This window comes from Hesperophylax consimilis, chromosome 17 (genome assembly GCF_061612785.1).
Source record: "Hesperophylax consimilis isolate HC1 chromosome 17, BYU_Hcon_1.0, whole genome shotgun sequence".
In the NCBI taxonomy this organism is placed as follows: domain Eukaryota; kingdom Metazoa; phylum Arthropoda; class Insecta; order Trichoptera; family Limnephilidae; genus Hesperophylax; species Hesperophylax consimilis.
Genome location: NC_142852.1, coordinates 33302117 through 33321963, shown reverse-complemented (window position 1 = coordinate 33321963; position 19847 = coordinate 33302117). Strand labels below are relative to the sequence as shown.

General features: G+C 35.0%; 1 protein-coding gene across 1 annotated transcript in view; it reads left to right on the top strand.

The window, feature by feature from the left end:
* Positions 1-19613, top strand: part of LOC149416460 (transmembrane protease serine 9-like) — a 39547-nt gene extending 19934 nt beyond the window's left edge. Inside the window, exons 4-14 of the mRNA XM_089641703.1 lie at positions 73-252; positions 2139-2304; positions 2379-2600; positions 3739-3833; positions 6642-6753; positions 9932-10086; positions 10456-10547; positions 11919-12059; positions 14018-14114; positions 15001-15120; positions 17915-19613. Of these exons, the coding sequence (XP_089497829.1) occupies positions 73-252; positions 2139-2304; positions 2379-2600; positions 3739-3833; positions 6642-6753; positions 9932-10086; positions 10456-10547; positions 11919-12059; positions 14018-14114; positions 15001-15120; positions 17915-18082 (1548 nt within the window). The 3' untranslated portion in view covers positions 18083-19613. The remainder of the gene's footprint in view (positions 1-72; positions 253-2138; positions 2305-2378; positions 2601-3738; positions 3834-6641; positions 6754-9931; positions 10087-10455; positions 10548-11918; positions 12060-14017; positions 14115-15000; positions 15121-17914) is intronic.
* The last annotated feature ends 234 nt before the right edge of the window (positions 19614-19847 follow it).

Genomic DNA, 19847 nt, shown 5'->3' with positions numbered 1-19847 from the left:
GCAATCAGTCAGTTTGTGTTTCGTGATGATATTTTTTTGTCCATTATCAAGAAAAAACATACACTTTTCTAGGTAATTGCAGTTCGTTTAGGGAGGCGTTACGGAGGATATGACCGAAACCTTCAAGATGACATCGCCCTTGTGCATCTCCAGACCGGTTTCACCTTCTCCAGCGTAGTGCGTGCAGTCTGCCTGAATCTGGTAGACATAGAGCTGCACCACAAGCAGACCAGTCCAGGGAGTCTGGGGAAGGTAATAAATCTTCAACTGAAATTTTCGCATAACTAGAACTATGCATTCTAAAGATAGGACAGATTTTAATTTAAGTACGAGTCCACCAGCTTTAATTACTATCGCATTCAGAACACGTGAATGGTTTCCAGCATTTTATTGAAAATAAGTTTTTCGTCTGCAACCAAATTTTTATAATTACGCCTTTAACACGAAGATGATTTTTTTAACTTTTAAACTACCATAAAAATGTTTCTGACACACTGTGAAAGTAAGCGGTTAAAGGTGGTTAGGTTGGTTCCTTTTGATTTTGGAGTAGGTACTCATTTTTAAAGAGAGCTGATTTTAAGATATTGTATATAAATGAATGTTTTGTATTTTAAATACTCTATATAAATGAACATTATATATTTAAAGTTAATCTAAAAAAATTGGATATCAAAGGACCAGAAGTGCAGAACTATTGTAATAGGTTGAAAGGGAAAAATAGCCCATAATCCCTTACGTCCCAAGCCATACAACCCTACAATCATATTCTTATACATAATCCCTTACGTCCCGAGCCATTCAACCCTACAATCATATTCTTATAAATAATTCCTTACGTCCCGAGCCATACAACCCTACAGTCATATTCTTATACATAATCCCTTACGTCCCGAGCCATACAACCCTGCAGTCATATTCTTATACATAATCCCTTACGTCCCGAGCCATACAACCCTACAGTCATATTCTTATAAATAATCCCTTACGTCCCGAGCCATACAACCCTACAGTCATATTCTTATACATAATCCCTTACGTCCCGAGCCATACAACCCTACAGTCATATTCTTATACATAATCCCTTACGTCCCGAGCCATACAACCCTACAGTCATATTCTTATACACAATCCCTAACGTCCCGAGCCATGCAGATAACATTCGTTAATATAACTAAGTTATTTAAGAAAGTATATAAGCAATAAATAGCGATTTAGGCAGGTATTAATTCATTCATTTATATATTTATAAGTGAATATAATAAGTTTTTCTGTGTTGAGTGATAACAGATTGCCATCAAACCATGTTTTGATAACCTTCATGTCTTGATTGGCTGCATTAATAATCTCGTTCCGTGTCTTTTTCTAACCTTTATGTCTTGATTGGCTGCATTAGTAATCTCGTTCCGTGTCTTTTTCCAACCTTTATGTCTTGATTGGCTGCATTAATAATCTTGTTCCGTGTCTTTTTCTTACCTTTATGTCTTGATTGGCTGCATTAATAATCTCGTTCCGTGTCTTTTTCTTACCTTTATGTCTTGATTGGCTGCATTAATAATCTCGTTCCATGTCTTTTTCTAACCTTTATGTCTTGATTGGCTGCATTAATAATCTTGTTCCGTGTCTTTTTCTAACCTTTATGTCTTGATTGGCTGCATTAATAATCTCGTTCCGTGTCTTTTTCTTACCTTTATGTCTTGATTGGCTGCATTAATAATCTCGTTCCGTGTCTTTTTCTAACCTTTATGTCTTGATTGGCTGCATTAATAATCTTGTTCCGTGTCTTTTTCTTACCTTTATGTCTTGATTGGCTGCATTAATAATCTCGTTCCGTGTCTTTTTCTTACCTTTATGTCTTGATTGGCTGCATTAATAATCTCGTTCCGTGTCTTTTTCTAACCTTTATGTCTTGATTGGCTGCATTAATAATCTTGTTCCGTGTCTTTTTCGTTAGTTATTGCAGTGTCTTCAACAAAGGATATGAGTTTACCATGAAGTGATACAAATAAAATTGGACCAATGATAGTCCTTTACGGAATTCCTAAATATTATATTTTTTTTTTAAATAGTGTTCTTTCATTAGTTAACCTATTTACCCATTATTTAAGAACAAAAGTGAATGATAGTAATTGTTCCTGCAGGTGGCGGGCTGGGGGCTGACGGAAACGGGTCAGGCGTCCAATAGCCTCAACTTTCTGAGGGTCCCTGTGGTGGGGGACCGAGAGTGCACGAAGCAGCTTAGCACAACAGAAAACTCATATTCTAGATACATCACGGCAGACAAGATATGCGCGGGATACACTAACGGTAAGTAACGCGCATCAGTAACTTCTATAATCCCTGTCTAACTGACACTTTATTCACCTTGCATTCCATTCCAGGATCAGCCATGTGCCCGGGAGACAGCGGGGGCGGACTGGTGTTCCCACTGCAGAACACACCTGAAGATCCCCCGCGCTGGTACCTGGGTGCAGTTCTGAGCAACGCGCCGACTTCTTACGATCTGGGAAATGCTTGCCGGATTAACGTGCTCGCCCTTTATACCAGTGTATTTAAGCACCGTTTATGGCTGTCCAGTAATATGGAGGACCTTCAACCGCAAGGTAAATCTAACTTCACACAACTAACCCACAATTAGATCGCGACCTTTTTATTATAATATTTAACAAGTTACAGCTTTGGAAGACTTTGGGAGGCGGAGCTAAATATAAAGTCTTGGTACATTTATGATTTAAAATTTTCACGGCCAAAAGTATTTTTCTTATTTGTTTTTGGGGTGTTATGCCGTGTTTCGCTAACTTCTTCTTGGTACATTGTTGATTTGGAATTAACATAGAATCCACACACAAGACTTGGTAGAAAAGAGAATATTTTTTTAGAGAGGTACAAGCAAATACATGAGATCTAAAGTTCCCACTTCTGCGGCCTCGGAAAGTACAATCTGGGTAGTCAAGTACGTGAATTTTATAAATATCTAAAGAAACGGAATAATTTCCAATTCTCATTGAAATATGTGAATATTTTTTATGGAAAATTTTTTAAATTGTTGGAACCACAGTTTTGATGGGATCTTATTTGTACAGATGCATTGGAGAAGCAGATAAAAATGAAGTTTTTTTTTTCGGTTGGTGTCCTTTCATTTCCATTATTTATTTTTTTTAGTTATGTGATTTTCAACTGTTTAAAGTTTTATTTTTATTGTTAACGTCTAAAATCATTTTGTAATATAAAATTGAATACTAAACATATGTAACACAAATTAAGTTGGTTTAATTAATATTATCTAATGTAAAGTAAAGTGACTAGTTGCCACAACACGGCTCAAGCTAGCGTAGCAACTTGGAAACATCTGTACCTACCTATAATATTATCTTATATAAAGTAACACAACACGGCTCAAGCTAGCGTAGCAACTTGGAAACATCTGTACCTACCTATAATATTATCTTATATAAAGTAAAGTGACTAGTTGCCTTATTTGTGACATTGCATCTTCTTCTGGTAGGCAGACAAATGAAGCTGCCGTCGCTGTTTGACGGTCTCCGTGGTTGAGTGGTTACGATTCCGGATTATTACGGCTTCCCTTTGGGTGTCATGATTTGTGTTAACACTGTGATGGAAGATTGAACTCGCGATTCCTGTTTGCGAACCTAACGCTTTGGGCCACGCGGCCACTAATCAGTTACTGAGTTTGGAGTGATGATTCCATTGAATAACAGTTGTGTGTTTTGGTTTTTGCAGAAGGTTGCAGACTAAAGGAGTCCGTCGGTGTTTGCAAGATTTTCTCTGACTGCCCGATAGCCAAAGAACAGGCAGCACATGAAATTCTACCGCAGGTATGATTATATGTATTACCCGGGAATATAACACGAGGACGGCTGATAAAACCGTACCTATATCAATACGATATTGACGAAATCTGTCGTCTGTGGTCAGTTAGCGATATTTGCATTAGCACTGATTCCGACAGTGTGAGATAAACTGTTATTATACAAAACTTGTTGTATAATTTCGTCCGTTATGCAAAATAACTGACTTATTGAACTGCCGAAGCTCTCAGGGTGTGTATAAACAGCTAGCCGAACCACACACTACGGGAAAAAAAACAAAGCAACCACAAACAGCGCGAAAATTTGGCCATATTCGTGGTTCGGCTTGCGCAAACTTTTTTATTTGTGATATAAAGTCATTAGAAACAATGAAAATATATTTTTTTAACCAAACCTAACCTAACCTACTTAACCCAGTTAATAAAGTTTTTGTTTCATCACTTTACATGACTTTATATAACTTTTTAAATATGTGATGAATTATCATTGTGATAATTTAGTAATCCATGGTTGATACATCTAAGACGCGATCAATTGATTCCGTTCCTGCTTGGAGAGACGAAAGTTGTCAGTTGTGACTAAAGACCTCAATAATTAATTCTCAGCTAAGTTAGAAAATATAACTCAATATAATAGTTATTAAACTTAGAAAACATAAGATATAAAAATAAAAATGTACTTTTTTGGTAAGAAATAATTGAAGGTAGGTTCAATGACATGTATGAAATTGGTATTTAATAAAATGCAACAACAATAAACGCATATTTGGAAGCTCATAAAATAACTTAAAAAATATATTGCGTTTTTTTTTTAAATTTTACATTTTTTTAAATTAATTATTAATCTATAATAAAAACACTTAAATTTGTTTTTGACCACGATAGTTTTATTTTCACTCTACCGGTTTCGGAAGATCCCTTCCTTCGTCAGGAGAATATTTAAAACTAATCTACACCCGATATCACACAAGCATTCTGCCTATCATTCAATGGTACACCGCTTGATTTATTTTATATTTTATTATTTTATTCATTCATCTTTATTTTCATTCAGCGGTGTACCATTGAATGATAGGCAGAATGCTTGTGTGATATCGGGTGTAGATTAGTTTTAAATATTCTCCTGACGAAGGAAGGGATCTTCCGAAACCGGTAGAGTGAAAATAAAACTATCGTGGTCAAAAACAAATTTAAGTGTTTTTATTATAAATTATGATGAGCCACAAAGTGAATGCTTTTTACAATTACGTAATTATTAATCAATTATCCTTACATTAATAACACGATTCAATCAGTAAAAATTAAAAATGGGTTCATATAATCAATTATGTGAAAAATGTATCCAATTAAATTAAAACTTGTGATTACTGTTGGGTTTACCAAAAAGTTGTTAGATTTGAAAGTCTTATAATTTTTGTTTAGTTTTAATTTTATCCGGAAGGGCATTAAATAATTTAATACCTTCTTTTTCGGTAAAGACATTTTTCGCTATTTCTACTATGTTCATTATTATATTTTGTCCCAAACGATTCATTGTTTTCGTTCGCAGTTATAACATTTTACGATATCTTTGGTTTTTGCGCATTCGCTAAAATAATGATCTTTTGCACAGTGTATGCATCTGGTCTTGTTCATTTTTTTCAGACATTTTAGTGATGTATGTCCGAAACCAAGGCAGTGGTAACATTGGATTGCAATCTTCTATGTGCGCTCGGACAAAACTTATGTTGTGTTTATCAAGTAATATCTTATATAATATCAAGCCTGTTGCATCTATTATTGGTCACTTTTCTTGTTTTTTTTTAATATTCTAGTTACTTTAATTGAATCATTTGGGGCATCATATAGTTCATTGTTTTTACAGAAAAAGGTTGTTTAGAAAATTATCTTCACTATACTCCCCTCCTATACCTTTAATGATCACGCACGGTCTCAGATATTCAGGTTTTATTTTTATTTATTTCCGTTTTTAATTTTTCTGCATCTTATTTTTTCGAGAGCAAGTCATAAATATTTTATTGTTTGATGCTTTTTTAATCCCATTTGTAACGGCATATTTGGGTTCTTAGATTTGTACCGCTCTTTCTTTTAGTACCATTGCTTATGATTTTGGTTCATTATTTTTTTCGATTTTGGTGATAACTTTTTTTTGAAGATCAATAATTTGTTCCTGGAAATTGTTTCTATCTTGTTTCCAGGTTTCTTCTCAAACAGGTTTAACAGGTTTATGGTTAATTCGAGTTTATTTCGCACCTACGAATCCTTCACGGTAGTTCAATTTTTTCGGTCACTTTTTATGTTTGTAATTAATTATAGCACGTCCATAATATGTTAAACTTGAGCAGCCGTGCACAAAATGCTCGTCACTCTGAGTCAAACTATGTGACATTATAATATAATATTTTTAAAAAAAATAATTCATTTTTTAAGTTTGAAAATTTTTGGCATTTTAAATAATGGAGACTTATTGGTTGTTGACTTTGATAAATTTTTTATTACCATCAACAGATGTAGCAAAAGAAAGATTTTAATTTAAATTCACTTAACTAAAAGTGGTGGTGGTTGCCCATTTACAATTCAAAATACAGAATGCCGCGTCTTAAGTCGTGAAGAGGCGAGTTGGGAGCCCCCTTTGAAAGTCGTTAACCTACAGGGTAAACAACAAACCATTTCTTTCTACTATTTTATTGAAGAGGTTAGTATTATTAGTTTCTTTATTTGGTTTCTGTTCCTCTGTTGAGTTTTGGTGCAAATAACCGGCTGACCCGATAAACCGTCTGTGTACTTTATAATATAAGAGTGTCCCTTTTCCCAGCCCTGCTCGCCCTCCAGTCTAAAGATCTGCTGTGTGGAGTCTGTGAAGACCTGCCCGCCTCTGCCGCATTCTACTGTCAGCCAGCGGAAGACTGGCTCAAAGGCCAACAACTGTAAGTTGCATTGCTCTGCATTCATTCTGGCTCTAATAATAATGCACACACTTGAGATGACTTATTGCCTCCATCATATTATTATGTATCGTGTCACAAAAGCAAGGACAAGCTGGACAACATTATCATCACCATCCTCTAGCGGAGCTATGCTGGGCATGTGACAGATGACCGCTGGAATCTCAGTTTCATCGAGTGGCGTCCGTGGTTAGGAAAGAGAAGCAGAGGTCGCTCACAGATCAGATAGGCTGGTGATTTGAGGAGAACTGCAGGCTTCATACGTAAGAGATTCGCCTTAAATCGACAAATCTGATTATAGTTAAGGGACGACTATATGCAAAGCTGGACGCTGGGGGCTGGAGGCTCATAAAGAGGAAGAAGTAGTTTGAAGATAATAAGAACGAATAGGTACGTACTCCATTCGCCCATCCCGAGTGCATTATCTAAAGTCTAGTTCCAGGAATTCGCCCTAGAAGACTCACACCCAGATAAATATGTGTTCACTCTAAACAATAATTGAATGTTTTTTATGTATATTTTGTTTAGTTATAAAATTTTAAATCTTTTACCTAATATAGAGACATAATCCACGAAAAACTGCAAGACTTTTAGCTTCCTTAATAATTACCGGGAGTTTATTGAACATTTTAAAACCTTTATAGTAAATATTGTTTTGTGATTAATTTGTTTTAGGAAGCCTAAAATCGTTGCAGTTTCACGTAGGATATAAATGAACTGTACTAATTATTCTATCATTCTTTGACATATAGTCAGGTAACATTTAATTTTTTAACTTATAAATAAACACTAACTTATAAATAAACTAATCGTTGCCACACACTTAAAAGATTGAGATGACGTTGCATGGTTTTATCCTGGTGTACCTGTTACAACATAGTATTGACCTCCTGCCTCTGTTCTGGATTATTTCCATTCTCTTAATTTAGGTTTTGTTACTCAGAAAGATTAGACTTGTGCAGTCATTCAGATGGGATGCTACAGTGGTATTAATTGTAGACCAATATCCTTGTTTAAATGTCCAATTTTCCCTTTATCCTACTTTGGGAATGATAAATAGCTGCATAGGTTTCCCGCTTAAAATCATTTTGAATTTAAATAGCCAGTATCCAGGTATTATTATTATCTAGGTCCGCATTTGTTATGACTTTGTAAGAGATATTGTTTTGAATTAATATGATAACTCCACCTGTATGCCTGCTAAATGAGTCGCATCTAATTGTCGAATAGCCCTGAAATGTTATTTCATTTTAGTTAATGTCTTCTGTAATACAGGTTTCACTCATCATCACCATGTGTGCTTTGTATTCTTTTAGCATGTCTTCGACTTCTTCGATATGTGCTAATAAACTAGCGATCTTTAAAGAATATATTGTTATGAAGTTTGAATTTAATCTAAAAAATTTACCATTCTGTTCTCTTGTTCAAGTTTACAACAATAAACTGGACAGTCTTTGCTCCATATAGGGTGATTACTTTTTAAGTTTAATTTAAATCTTTGGTTTGCCTTTTTACAATTAATGCAAGCATTATATCCTTCGTCACAGTCTTTGATGTCATGGGATTTTGCACATTTTGGACACCTTATTTTTACAATTTAGCGCTTTATGGTTAGACCTGTTGCAATTCATTATATTTATATTACTGTACACCCGGCATCTGTCCCACCCTATATATATCCTTTGTTATTCTCATGTAAGTGTTTCCGTCGACTTCCACATATACTGTATTATTTATCTGGTCTCTTTTATTTTTAAACTCTTTTATGTAAGTTACTTCAATATTTGAACTTTTTTCGAATATGTCTTCATTTTGTGATTTTATTTTTGTTTCGATTTCCTCTCTGTTTTGCTTCTGTGTTATTCCAACAATTTTGATACTTGGTTTCTTTACTTTAATTTTTTAATATCGTATTTGTCTCCTAATTTTCCCTTTAATTCTTCACACATCTTGTCTATATTCGACGCATTTTTACATTCAACTTTTATTCCACCATCTTTTGCGTTTCTTACACCCGTCTAATATTTTTTTTTGATTTCAACTGTAGTTTTGACATTTTCTTGTTTATTTTTCGGTTTAATCATTACAATAGTCTCATGTTTTTTTTACTTTTTCAGAATAAGATTCATTTAAAGTTATTTTTTTTATGTCATTTTTCAGTTCGTCGTTTTAATTTTTTATGTTTTTGGAGAGACGTTTATTCTCTATTATCATTTTCTCACATTTTGTATTTATCTGTTTCAGAATAATCAAGTTCTTTTCTAATAACTCATCCATTTTGTTATTATAGATTTTGGATTGCTCTTCTAATTTATTTTCAAAACAGGTTTTCATTAAATCAAACTCCTTTCTGAACATTTTTTGAATATTGTCAGATAGATTTTTTTCATTTGCATCTTGAGTCACATTTACCCTGGTAGTGCGCGTAGTGGCGGTATTTTGATTGGACATGGGAGCAATAGCTGTAATTATAGCAGCACTTTTAATTCCTGACTGCACCTCGCATAGAAATACGCTTCTCACTGAACCTTGCCGAGGTACTTTGTCTATGGTAGTTGTCACTTGTCACCACACACATGTCACACACACTACCACACACACTACCACACACTGATGTCAATGTTTTTAAAATTATTAAAACAAAATTACGCATGTGTTTAAACAGCATTCATTTCTAACATTCACACGGGTAACTTGGCACTTTTGTATTATTTTAACAGCGCAGTAATTACTGTATTACACCGCAATAAACAGGTTACAGTTTATATTCCAAGAGATGATAGTTGTTGTGTATGCATTGAATTGTTATTGATTAATTGTAACTGTAATTAATTAACTGTACACTTGTCAGCAAGTTGGCAAGTTAACTCTTTTCTCGTACTTAGTTTTGTTTCATTTTATATACAATTAAATAATGCTAAGTTTACATAATCACCAGTTAGAGAAATTAATAAAATGGTACTTGTGTAGATATGGAGGCATGATGCGTGTCTTCGGCAATTAGCTAATCATCACGGCATCACCCTAACACTATTCTTACAATAAATATTTTAATAATAAAAAAAATAATTAATCGAACAAAGAAAATTGCCATTGGATTAAGTAAGTCATGTAAAATATTATTAAATAAATACGAATAATGTTTACTCGTTGCTTGCAGACTGCGTAGACCTGGCCGAAAAACTACACCCGTGCCAGCGGAACGGGACGAGCTGGAGCAGAGAGGATCTGTGCGGGCATGAACCAGACAAACACATTTCACAATACTACATGGTACCCCTTACTAAAGCCAGCCCCTTGGAGGACCAGAAATATGTGAGTAATATACTTGTACAAATAATAATATAATAGTAGAAGATTATATTAGCACCAGACCGAGAACCACGATACAAATAATAATCCCTAAAGTCAATACATCAACGGTACGATACTATTAAACATACTCAGCCATTAAATGTTTTAACAAACTCCTTGAAGGAAAACAAGCTGAAAAGATTTATAAATTTATTTCAAATAAACATAAAATATACTTTACCTCACACTATTTGGTTGTGTGATGTAATATTTATCGTAAAAATTTATTTGTGTGGTGTAATATCTATTGTAAACATTTGGTTGTGTGGTGTAATACGAGTACCTATTGTAAACATTTCGAAAAATATCCGTTTACAAATTTTTTTCCAGGTATTGAAGGCTAGTGGATGGGCGTTACCAGTCTACATGATTAGTGAGCGCTGGCTCCTTATCAGGGCATCAGACTGGAACATTCTGCTTGGGTAAGTTCCAGTAGTAAGTTGCAACGCGCTTGTGCTTGTAGGGCGGAGTGATTATTCTCAGTAACGGAACTTATATTCCCCTGGCTAATACTACTAGTACTGCGCAGCTAATATTATTTACACTTTAACAGCCTTTGGAATGTGTTGTGTTCGTACAAACAGGTCTCTAACTCGTCGTGGAAGGAGTTTATAAATAAATGGTTCTTTTAGATTAATCAGCCATTTATTAATACTCCACGTATTATAATGGTGACTCGATAGTCGACCTAACTAGAAGCTGGCTAATTGGAATCTGAAACAGTAAGTTTCTCTGGGAGCCTTCCCACTGGCCCTGGCGACTACTGGCCACTGGCTCCATCTTGCGGACTCCCAGCTTTATGCACTGCCATCTGTGCGTGCATCTATAAAGCTCTTACTTCCCAACTGTAATAATTTTTTTCTGTAAATTTGACACAACTGATATACAACCGTTAAACATACGTAAATGGTTGTTTATAATTGGGTAATAATAATAATAATATTTGGATGATTTTTAAAGTGCCGTTTTTGTGCAAAATCACCTCAAGGGCGCTGTACAAGTATGTAATATACAGTACAATACTTACCTAGTAGGTCACTTGAGATTAACACTTAATTAACATTAACTAATTATTGTTTATCAGCGAAATTTAGATTAGGATAAATTAAAGTAAGATAAATTACAATAAGATTAGGATAAATTAAAAAAAAAGTTTATCCAGTTGTTTCAAAAAGACATATCGTTAATATTTATGTTTTTTTTTACATTAACTCCAAACCGGAGACCTTGAAGATTTTTTTTTTCCATCAGAGCCTGCGTCATCTTTGGAGATGCTGTGTGGAGTGTCTTTCGATGAGAGGAAAGAGTGAGCATAAGCTCAGTAATATCGATTATTCATCTATTATCAAGCACTAGTAGCCCAGTGGGCTGGCGTTAACAAGCATTACGTTCGTCCTAGCCCAGTAGCCCAGTAGCACAGTACATTAATTACGGTAAAAACTTTGCCATTACCAAGCCTGGGAATGCCATACAAAAGGTAGTTTTGGACGTGTTTAATAGTTGCTTTCTGTTAAATTACATCATTTTGCCTATCATATACCGTTAATGAATCTTACAAAATACGGTCTCATATTGTTCAACGGCTAATTTAATCAGAGTAAAATTGAAAGTTGTTAATATCGATGTCTGTATAAATCATTCATAGAACAATGATAAATTAATACAACAGTTTTTTTAAACCTTTTTCAATTTTTAGGCAGAAAAAGGTAGTTTATTTTTGTATAAACCTTTGTAAGTTACTAATGCCAATGGAATGTTAATAATAGTGTTGATTGAACTTTGATTGGTTGCAGGTGGTCTGGTGAGAAATTCACCCCCCCTCCAGAGGTGGTGTTCACCGTGTCCAGGAGTGTGCTCCATCCCCAGTACCTCCCCGGGAACCACGCTGAACATTTAGGAACTAATGACATAGCTCTTCTGGAAATGGACCGGCCGTAAGCATCAAACATTAATAATAAATGACTTATTATCAATTTTCAAATTTAATTTCCATATTAATATGAATGACCTCCGTGGTAGAGCTCGCGGGTTCTAATCTTCGTGTGAGTATTTTTTGGTTTGATGTTAGTCTATATATATGAGGCGTGTTGAAACAAAGACAGCAATCTCCACTTCTTTTCATTTTGAGTAAAATGCAATAAATGTTTTTTTTTTTATTTTTTCAATACCGTAACTATAAAGTATAGTTTTTGTTAGTAAATATTTCCTGTGTACATTTTATTGCGATTAATTGGTAGATTATTGAGTTATTTTCAATTAATAGATGGATATTGCTGCTTTTGTTCTGGAAGGTTGGACACTGCCGGTTTTGTTCCAAACACATGTGGATTTTGCTAGTTTTGTTACGAACAGAAAAGGCCATTTTTTTTAGGTTACAGTAAAACTCGGAAATCAGTAATAAGTATCATTTTACATATTTATTCGGAAAGACATATTTTACAACGCAAGACAATTTACATATTCTAAAGACAATTTTACAAAATGTATGCAGCGATAGTGCAATGCAATAGATTCCATATTTTGAAAAAAATAGGCAAAGTAACAACACATGCAAAGTAACAACGGTAGGTACAAAAAATAAGAACAGAACAGAAAATAAATTAATGCTAATATGTAACTCTTAAAATAATTAATTACACAAAACAAACAGAATAGTGACGAATAAAAGACACAGTTTCCTGACATCATAAATAATATTATTATTTTCTGGAATTTCTGAAGTATTTTCTAATGAATTTAATTTCAAATTAAAAAATATAAAAAAGTATGCTATCAAGTAATTATTAATTAAGTATAAAATAATATGGAAAAATGGTCATAATAAAGAGCAAAAATTGTTGAGTGAGCAGGAATTGTTTTGCCGAATATCTGAAAAAAAAAATTATGTTGTATATTAAATAGTTTAGTACCAAATAATAAATGTAAGATAAATATTTCAGTATTCTCTTTATCACAATATTACACTTTATCTTAATATTTCATGGGTACTAAAAACATATGTATGGGCATTTCATCAAACGGACAAAATTTTGATGTTTACAATAACATTATATGAATTACTAACCTCTGTTTTTTGGCAACATTCCTCTTCGAAATTTATGATTTTTTCGCACCTTCCTTGCCATTTCTGGTGTAACTTCACTTGGTAAACATTCCATCTTTGATTTAAATAGAGTTTACAGTAATATAAATCACTTTTTCACCACAAAAACATAAAAAAACCGAGCTTATGTATCACACCAGCTGTTCACACTCTCTATGGGGTGGCCATTTTGAATATCATATTTCTGGGTCTCTGATTGGCTCAAACAAAAACTGCTGTTTTTGCTAAAGGAGATTGCCATGTTTGTTGTGGAACTAAATATTAAAATTCAAAAATGTATGGGATATTGTCGTTTATGCTCCGAAACCTTTGCAGCAGTCGATAGTATTTTTGATTCTCTATCCATCGCCATATCTAACTCATTTTACACCAATGGTGGAGATTGCTGTCTTTGTTTCAACACGCCTCATATAATTTTAGAAAATATATTAAATTTGCGACACATTCCAGATCAATAGATACTTGCAGTATTGCCACGGTAGCCGTGTTTGATGATCAAATCTGAGTAGCCAGTTGCTACCCCACCGCCGTCCCCTCCCTTAATCCCTTTGACATTATGTGGATGCCATAGTCCCACTGGCTCTGGGCAGTTGTGACCCTCGTGAGGTAATCCGATAAAAGTAAAAACATAATTGTTTGCCAAAAGACCAATTACAAATTTCCTGGTTTCAATACATTTTCATTAAATTTGTCATATCTAAAATAATGTTTCAATGGTAGTAAAGGTACAAGTAAGTTGTAGTAAGGAAATATAATAATTGATAGAGTAACTCTGTGATGGTGTTTCAGGATCCTCTTCAGCAGGAAGTATCGGCCGGTCTGTCTGCACACGCCGCAGGACTCTGTGAGAGGACTGACACTCACTGAGTGGGGCTGGAAGATTAAGGTAAGTTAACCATAATGCCCGGGCAATGAGCTTGCAGAGGTCGCTGATATTTTCGTTTTAAATCTAGACATATTCAAAGCCAAATTAGTTCAGCACTTTTAGTTCATGTAAATAACGAGTAGGTAATCATAATTATTCACAATATCCTTTCAATTAATATTTTTTTATTTTATATTTTTTTCAACCTTTTTTTTAGATTAGCAGGAGACCCTGAAAAAAAAATCTTGGGGATTCTGTGGGGGGGGGCTTTTTAAGGAAAGGAATCATAGAAAGTTCTGGGAAGGAAAAAAGGTATGAGGGGAGGGTATCTGGGGGTCAATATGTCCAGGAGGAAGGGATGTATGAATCCATCCCTCCCACTGCGGTACAAGGCGATGGGTCGACAGGGTCCGGCTGGAGAGGTCAAAAGGTCTCCCTCAACCAGTCTCTCTCAATCAGACCCGCCGGAGACCTAGAATAATCTCACCCCATGAACCCAGACACCCCTGCTAAGTCACCAAACGTAGCGAACCACTGGCATTGGTTATCCAATAAATGGTTCCCGGTAAATAATATTATTATTTCATACTCTCTCCTAGTAAAGCAGACGCTTGTGCTTAGGACAGGAGAACTTATATATTATTATTGTGTAAAGTTACAAAATGAAATTTATAGTGAAAGGTGGATAGTTATGTTAAGTGATAAGCATGTTTTTAAACTTTATGACTAATAAAAGTGAAAACTAACAGAACTGTTTTAGAACCATTCATATATGGCAATCTGTTAAAATTTAAAATACGTTTATTAGTAAGGCGATAAGTATGTAAGTTAGTGGCCTCCAGCATCTCTTCAGTATGAAAGTTAATAAAAAATAATTAGTTGTTATTGTTTCTGTGTATATTCACAGGAGCCAGTGACCCTTCTGCCCCAAGAGAAGTGCAGCAGACTGTTCCCTCGCGGCAGTTATGGAGCACCTGGCGGAGTTACAGACGGACACATGTGCACCAACAGCAGTACGAAGGATTGTGTAAGTAACAATAATTCAATGCACTGCTCGATAGGCCTTGCGGGCTATTCTGTGATTTTGTTAAATCATTCATTTATTAAATTTAAATATCCCTTTAGTTCCCATTTCTTATTAAACCACTCAATCCTTATGGCCAAACTATATGCTATCGGTATTAGAAACCCCTTGCTATCATTCTTTAATTCTTACTTAAGCAATAGAAAACAAAGAGTTGAATTAAACAACTTTGTGTCTACTATTATTGAAGTAACGTCCGGCGTACCTCAAGGAACACATCTAGCACCGCTTCTTTTTAACTTATTTATAAACGACATTATTAGTATTTTCTCTCATACACGCTTTTGGCTTTTTGCGGACGACAATAAGATTCTAAAAATAATAAAAAATCACGATGACTGCCTTCTTTTCCAATCGGATATCGACTCTTTCTATGATTGGTGTAAAGCACAGACATAGGAATTAATAGACGAGAAGATAATGGCGAGGGGTAAAATCAACTGTTGAAGAACGAAGGGAGTGAAGCTGACTGTGATTCGTCAATAAATCAATCTGACAGTAAATAGGCATCTCGCATTATAATATCACCATTTACTTCTTAAAAGTAAAATCTGCTTTTGAATGAATAGACATTTTTACATGGGAGCGCAAATTACTCGCCACGTTATGAACAAATTTGCGAAGTCCAAATTCGGCAAAAAAATTCGGTTCCCTTTTCAGAGTCGAATATTTCGTTTAAGTATTTAGTTAAGACACTTTTATAAATGTTCATAATTTACTTCCCAGCAACCAACCAGCTTTGTGTTTCGCGTCCAGACGTTTCTCGATGTGATAGTAACAACTGATCTATATTATACGATGTGAATATGCTTAAAATAAAGTAAAATAATGTTTATATATGGAATGTAATACGACAATTGGGTTTATTCTCTTTTTCAAATCTATTTTTACAAGTTTTCATAGTACAAGTCAACATTTTGCCGTGTTATTTCGTAAAATGAACCGATGATGCCTCGACCATAGTTCGCACAAGAATGATGACGTCACGTTTTCAAATATCACTTGAGGCCGTACGCGAGCCCAGCCGGCTCAATGGAACCGGTATGGGGAGTGGGGATAATACGCTTTTAATCACTTAGGGCAGGTCTACTAATATTCATATGTCTATGGTGTAAAGTTAATTGTTTAAAACTAAATGTCGATGAATGCAAAATTATGTCCTTCTATAGATCAAAAAAACCGATTGTCTTCGAATACAAACTTAATAATATTTGCTTAACAACTGTTACATCTATTAAAGACCTTGGTGTCTCTCTTGATAGCAAGCTTTCTTTTCGGGATCACATAACTGCAAAAGTTAATAAATCCCTCAAACTACTTGGTTTCATCACTAGAATCACTTCAGACTTCAAAAACGTAAATACCCTTAGAACTCTTTACTGCTCCTTGGTTCGCCCCCATCTTGAATATGCTTGTGTTATCTGGTCTCCTTTTTATGCTGTCCACATTCGACGCATTGAATCATTGAGGAATTGCTAGGACGCTAGGTTGAGAAAAAGGCAAATACTCATATGATGAAATTGAACTAACTCTAAACCTCTCTCCTTTGGAATTCCGTCGGGAAAGAAATGACCTCATTTGCTTCTTCAAAATTATAAATGGTATTATTGATTCACCTACTCTACTGCAACTCATTCCCTTCAATATCCCCTCGCACAGACTCAGAAATAATGAACTGCTCTTCCTCAACCATCATTCGACAAATTATGGATATTATTCACCATTGTCCAGAATGTGTAGACTGGTCAACTCAAGTCAAAACCTTAACTTTTTTGGGATAAGTCTGAATGATTTTTGCCAGTCGCTAAACAAGTGACGGAATATTATAAGTGTCCTGTGGTCCTGACCCACGGCGTAGTCTTGACTTGATTCGACTTGTCACTTTATTTTCTTATATTATATCTGCCTTATGTCTTTGCTTTCATGTACCTTTGTCTACTCCTGTATTTTTCATTTTACTGTATTCGTGTTATTATTTTGTAATTTGGACGATGTCCGTTAAAAAAAAAAGTTTTATAACCCTTTAGTAGCCGAAAATAAAACATGATGGTATTTGATGTAGATTTACAAGATTCCCGCTTATACCACGAGTTTCCGGGCACCGTGCACTACGAATATTTTTGCTGTTGGAATCTAATTCATCTAGAGCTCACATTTGAATGTATTTGTGCAGACCGACCGCGACATTATTAGTTTGGACACACAGTCCCCTCTTACCCCGAAGTAATAATAATACAAAAGCAAGGAGCTCTTTATTCTGATTGTTCTGTAGATTTTGGTGATTAAAAAGGTTTATTTAGTTTAACAGTCCCGTTGTTTGACAATGTCACAAATATTGGCTAAGATTGACTGATTGATTAATCAACTCATTCAGAATTGAAGCATTGCTTGAAATGGTTTTAGCCGTGTTTAGTGGCCAGATCTGATTACTCAAGTACTCCCCCATCTTTATCTTTCCCATCTCCTTCCCCTCCCCTATACCTTCATCCTCACAACATTCCGACTGGTTGAGGGAAACCTTTGTACCTCTCCAGCCGCACTCTCTCTCTCCCCATCGTCTCGCCCCGCAGTGGGAGGGATGAATGCAACGTCCATCACTCCTGGACACACTGACCCCCAGATGTATCCTATTCCTATCCACCCCTCATACCATTTCCCTCTCGTGCCACCGAGCTTTTCACTGCACAAAGGCATTGCTTATATTCTGCATTGACTGACTCTAATGTGTGCATTGCAGGACTACTATGGATCCTATCTCACAGCCAGCAACGGTGGCAGAGTGGCCTGCACCCGGCTGCTGGTGGGGCTCACCTTGGATTACGAGACAGAGGGTGACACCTGCCAGCGACTGTTCCTCCGCATGGCCCACTACACCCCCTGGGTGGAGAGTGTGGTGTGGCCATAAGCTGCGTCTGCCCGTCTGACCATCAACTGTTCCTCCGCATGTCCCACTACACCCCCTGGGTGGAGAGTGTGGTGTGGCCATAAGCTGCGTCTGCCCGTCTGGCCATCTCGAATAAACAAATATCCCTTTTCTTCATTCTTGGAGCTATTTTTTGTATATTCAATTTTTTTTTTTTTTTAAAGAAAGAGAAGAAAATGTGTTTGCAATAACCACGAATTCCTTCATATTTAGTTATGTAATAGCGCACACCTGTGAAAAATCGCAGGATAATCTGAATTCTTCACTAATAAGATCCATTTTTTTATATAACAATTATTTTCTGTTAAAATATTATATAACTTTAATCTTAACAATCTAATTTTATCTAATATAACTTGACGGCCGGCATAGTCCAGTGGTAACGCATTGGACTGCCATTCCGAAGGTCGCGGGTTCGAACCCGGCGTGCGCAAATAAATTTTATTTGATTGATTTGTGTTATTTCACAATTAATTAATTAAAATAATATATAGTATATTTGCGGCACGTTCCAGAGTGGAAGATACTACCAGTATCGCCCTGGTGTAAGACCACCATTCAGAATTGAAACGTTGCTCCAAATGGCTTTAGCCGTGTTTAGTGACTAGATCTGAATAGCCAGGTACTTCCCCACCTTCCTCTTTCCCTTCCCCACTTACCTTCAGCCTCACAACATCCCCCAATTGGAGATGCCATAGTCTCACTGGCTCCAGACGAGAGCAGTTGGGACTCTTGTGAGGTATTCACTATAAAAAAAAAAAAAAAAAAATCGCTTGTCTGAATTGTTCACACAATCAGTTCCAATTTGTAAATCCTGTTGACAAACTGCTTAATTGCAGTTTAACAGGATAAAGAATAAATAATAAAAATAAATTCAAAGCAGAGTTTGAAATTCATTAAGGCAGATTTCACGCAGGTAGATGACATATTGAACAAAAAAATTTAATTTGTCCTACATTTACCCATTGCTTAGTGATAATATTAAAAAACAATGGAGAAAAATATTGTTTATAAATCATCAAACCTCCAATTTAATAACGAAAAAAATCCCTAATACAATACAGCCAGCTTTCTATTCAAATAATAAATTGAACAATTATATTTTAAATAACATGGAAAAAGACCAAAAAACAAAAAAATCCGGAGTTTACCAATTGAATTGTAATGATTGTAACCATTTTTACATAGGTAGAACTTGCAGAAATTTTGAAACAAGGGTTAAGGAACATTTGAGATGTCTAAATATGTAGTAATAATTATTCGGAATTTGCTAACCATCTAATTGAATTTAACCATTCATTTGATATATACAGGTTTAAAAATTTTACACACTAACGTTAGTGGTTTTCAGTTAGATCTTTTAGAAATATTAGAAATTAGAAAAAATGTCAATAGAAATTTAAATATTATTAATAATCAAATTAATTTTCTGAATAACCCTATCTTAAACATATTTCCATTGTAATTTTTGTCTTTGATCTTCTAAGCTCCTCCCCTTTCCACCTCTCTCCCCCCCCCCCCCCCTTACTTTCATTTCTACCCACGCCTTTTCCATACTTGATAATTAGTTTTAGTACAATTTATATCCTGATGAAGAGAACATCGTTCTCGAAACATGTCGATTTTTTAAAAATAAAGATTGTCGTGGTAAAAACAAAGTGTTTTATTTTATTTCATTAATAAAATGGTGCCACAAAGTGGATTTGTAAAAAAAAAATTACTAATAATCGAATAAGTACTATTTGAG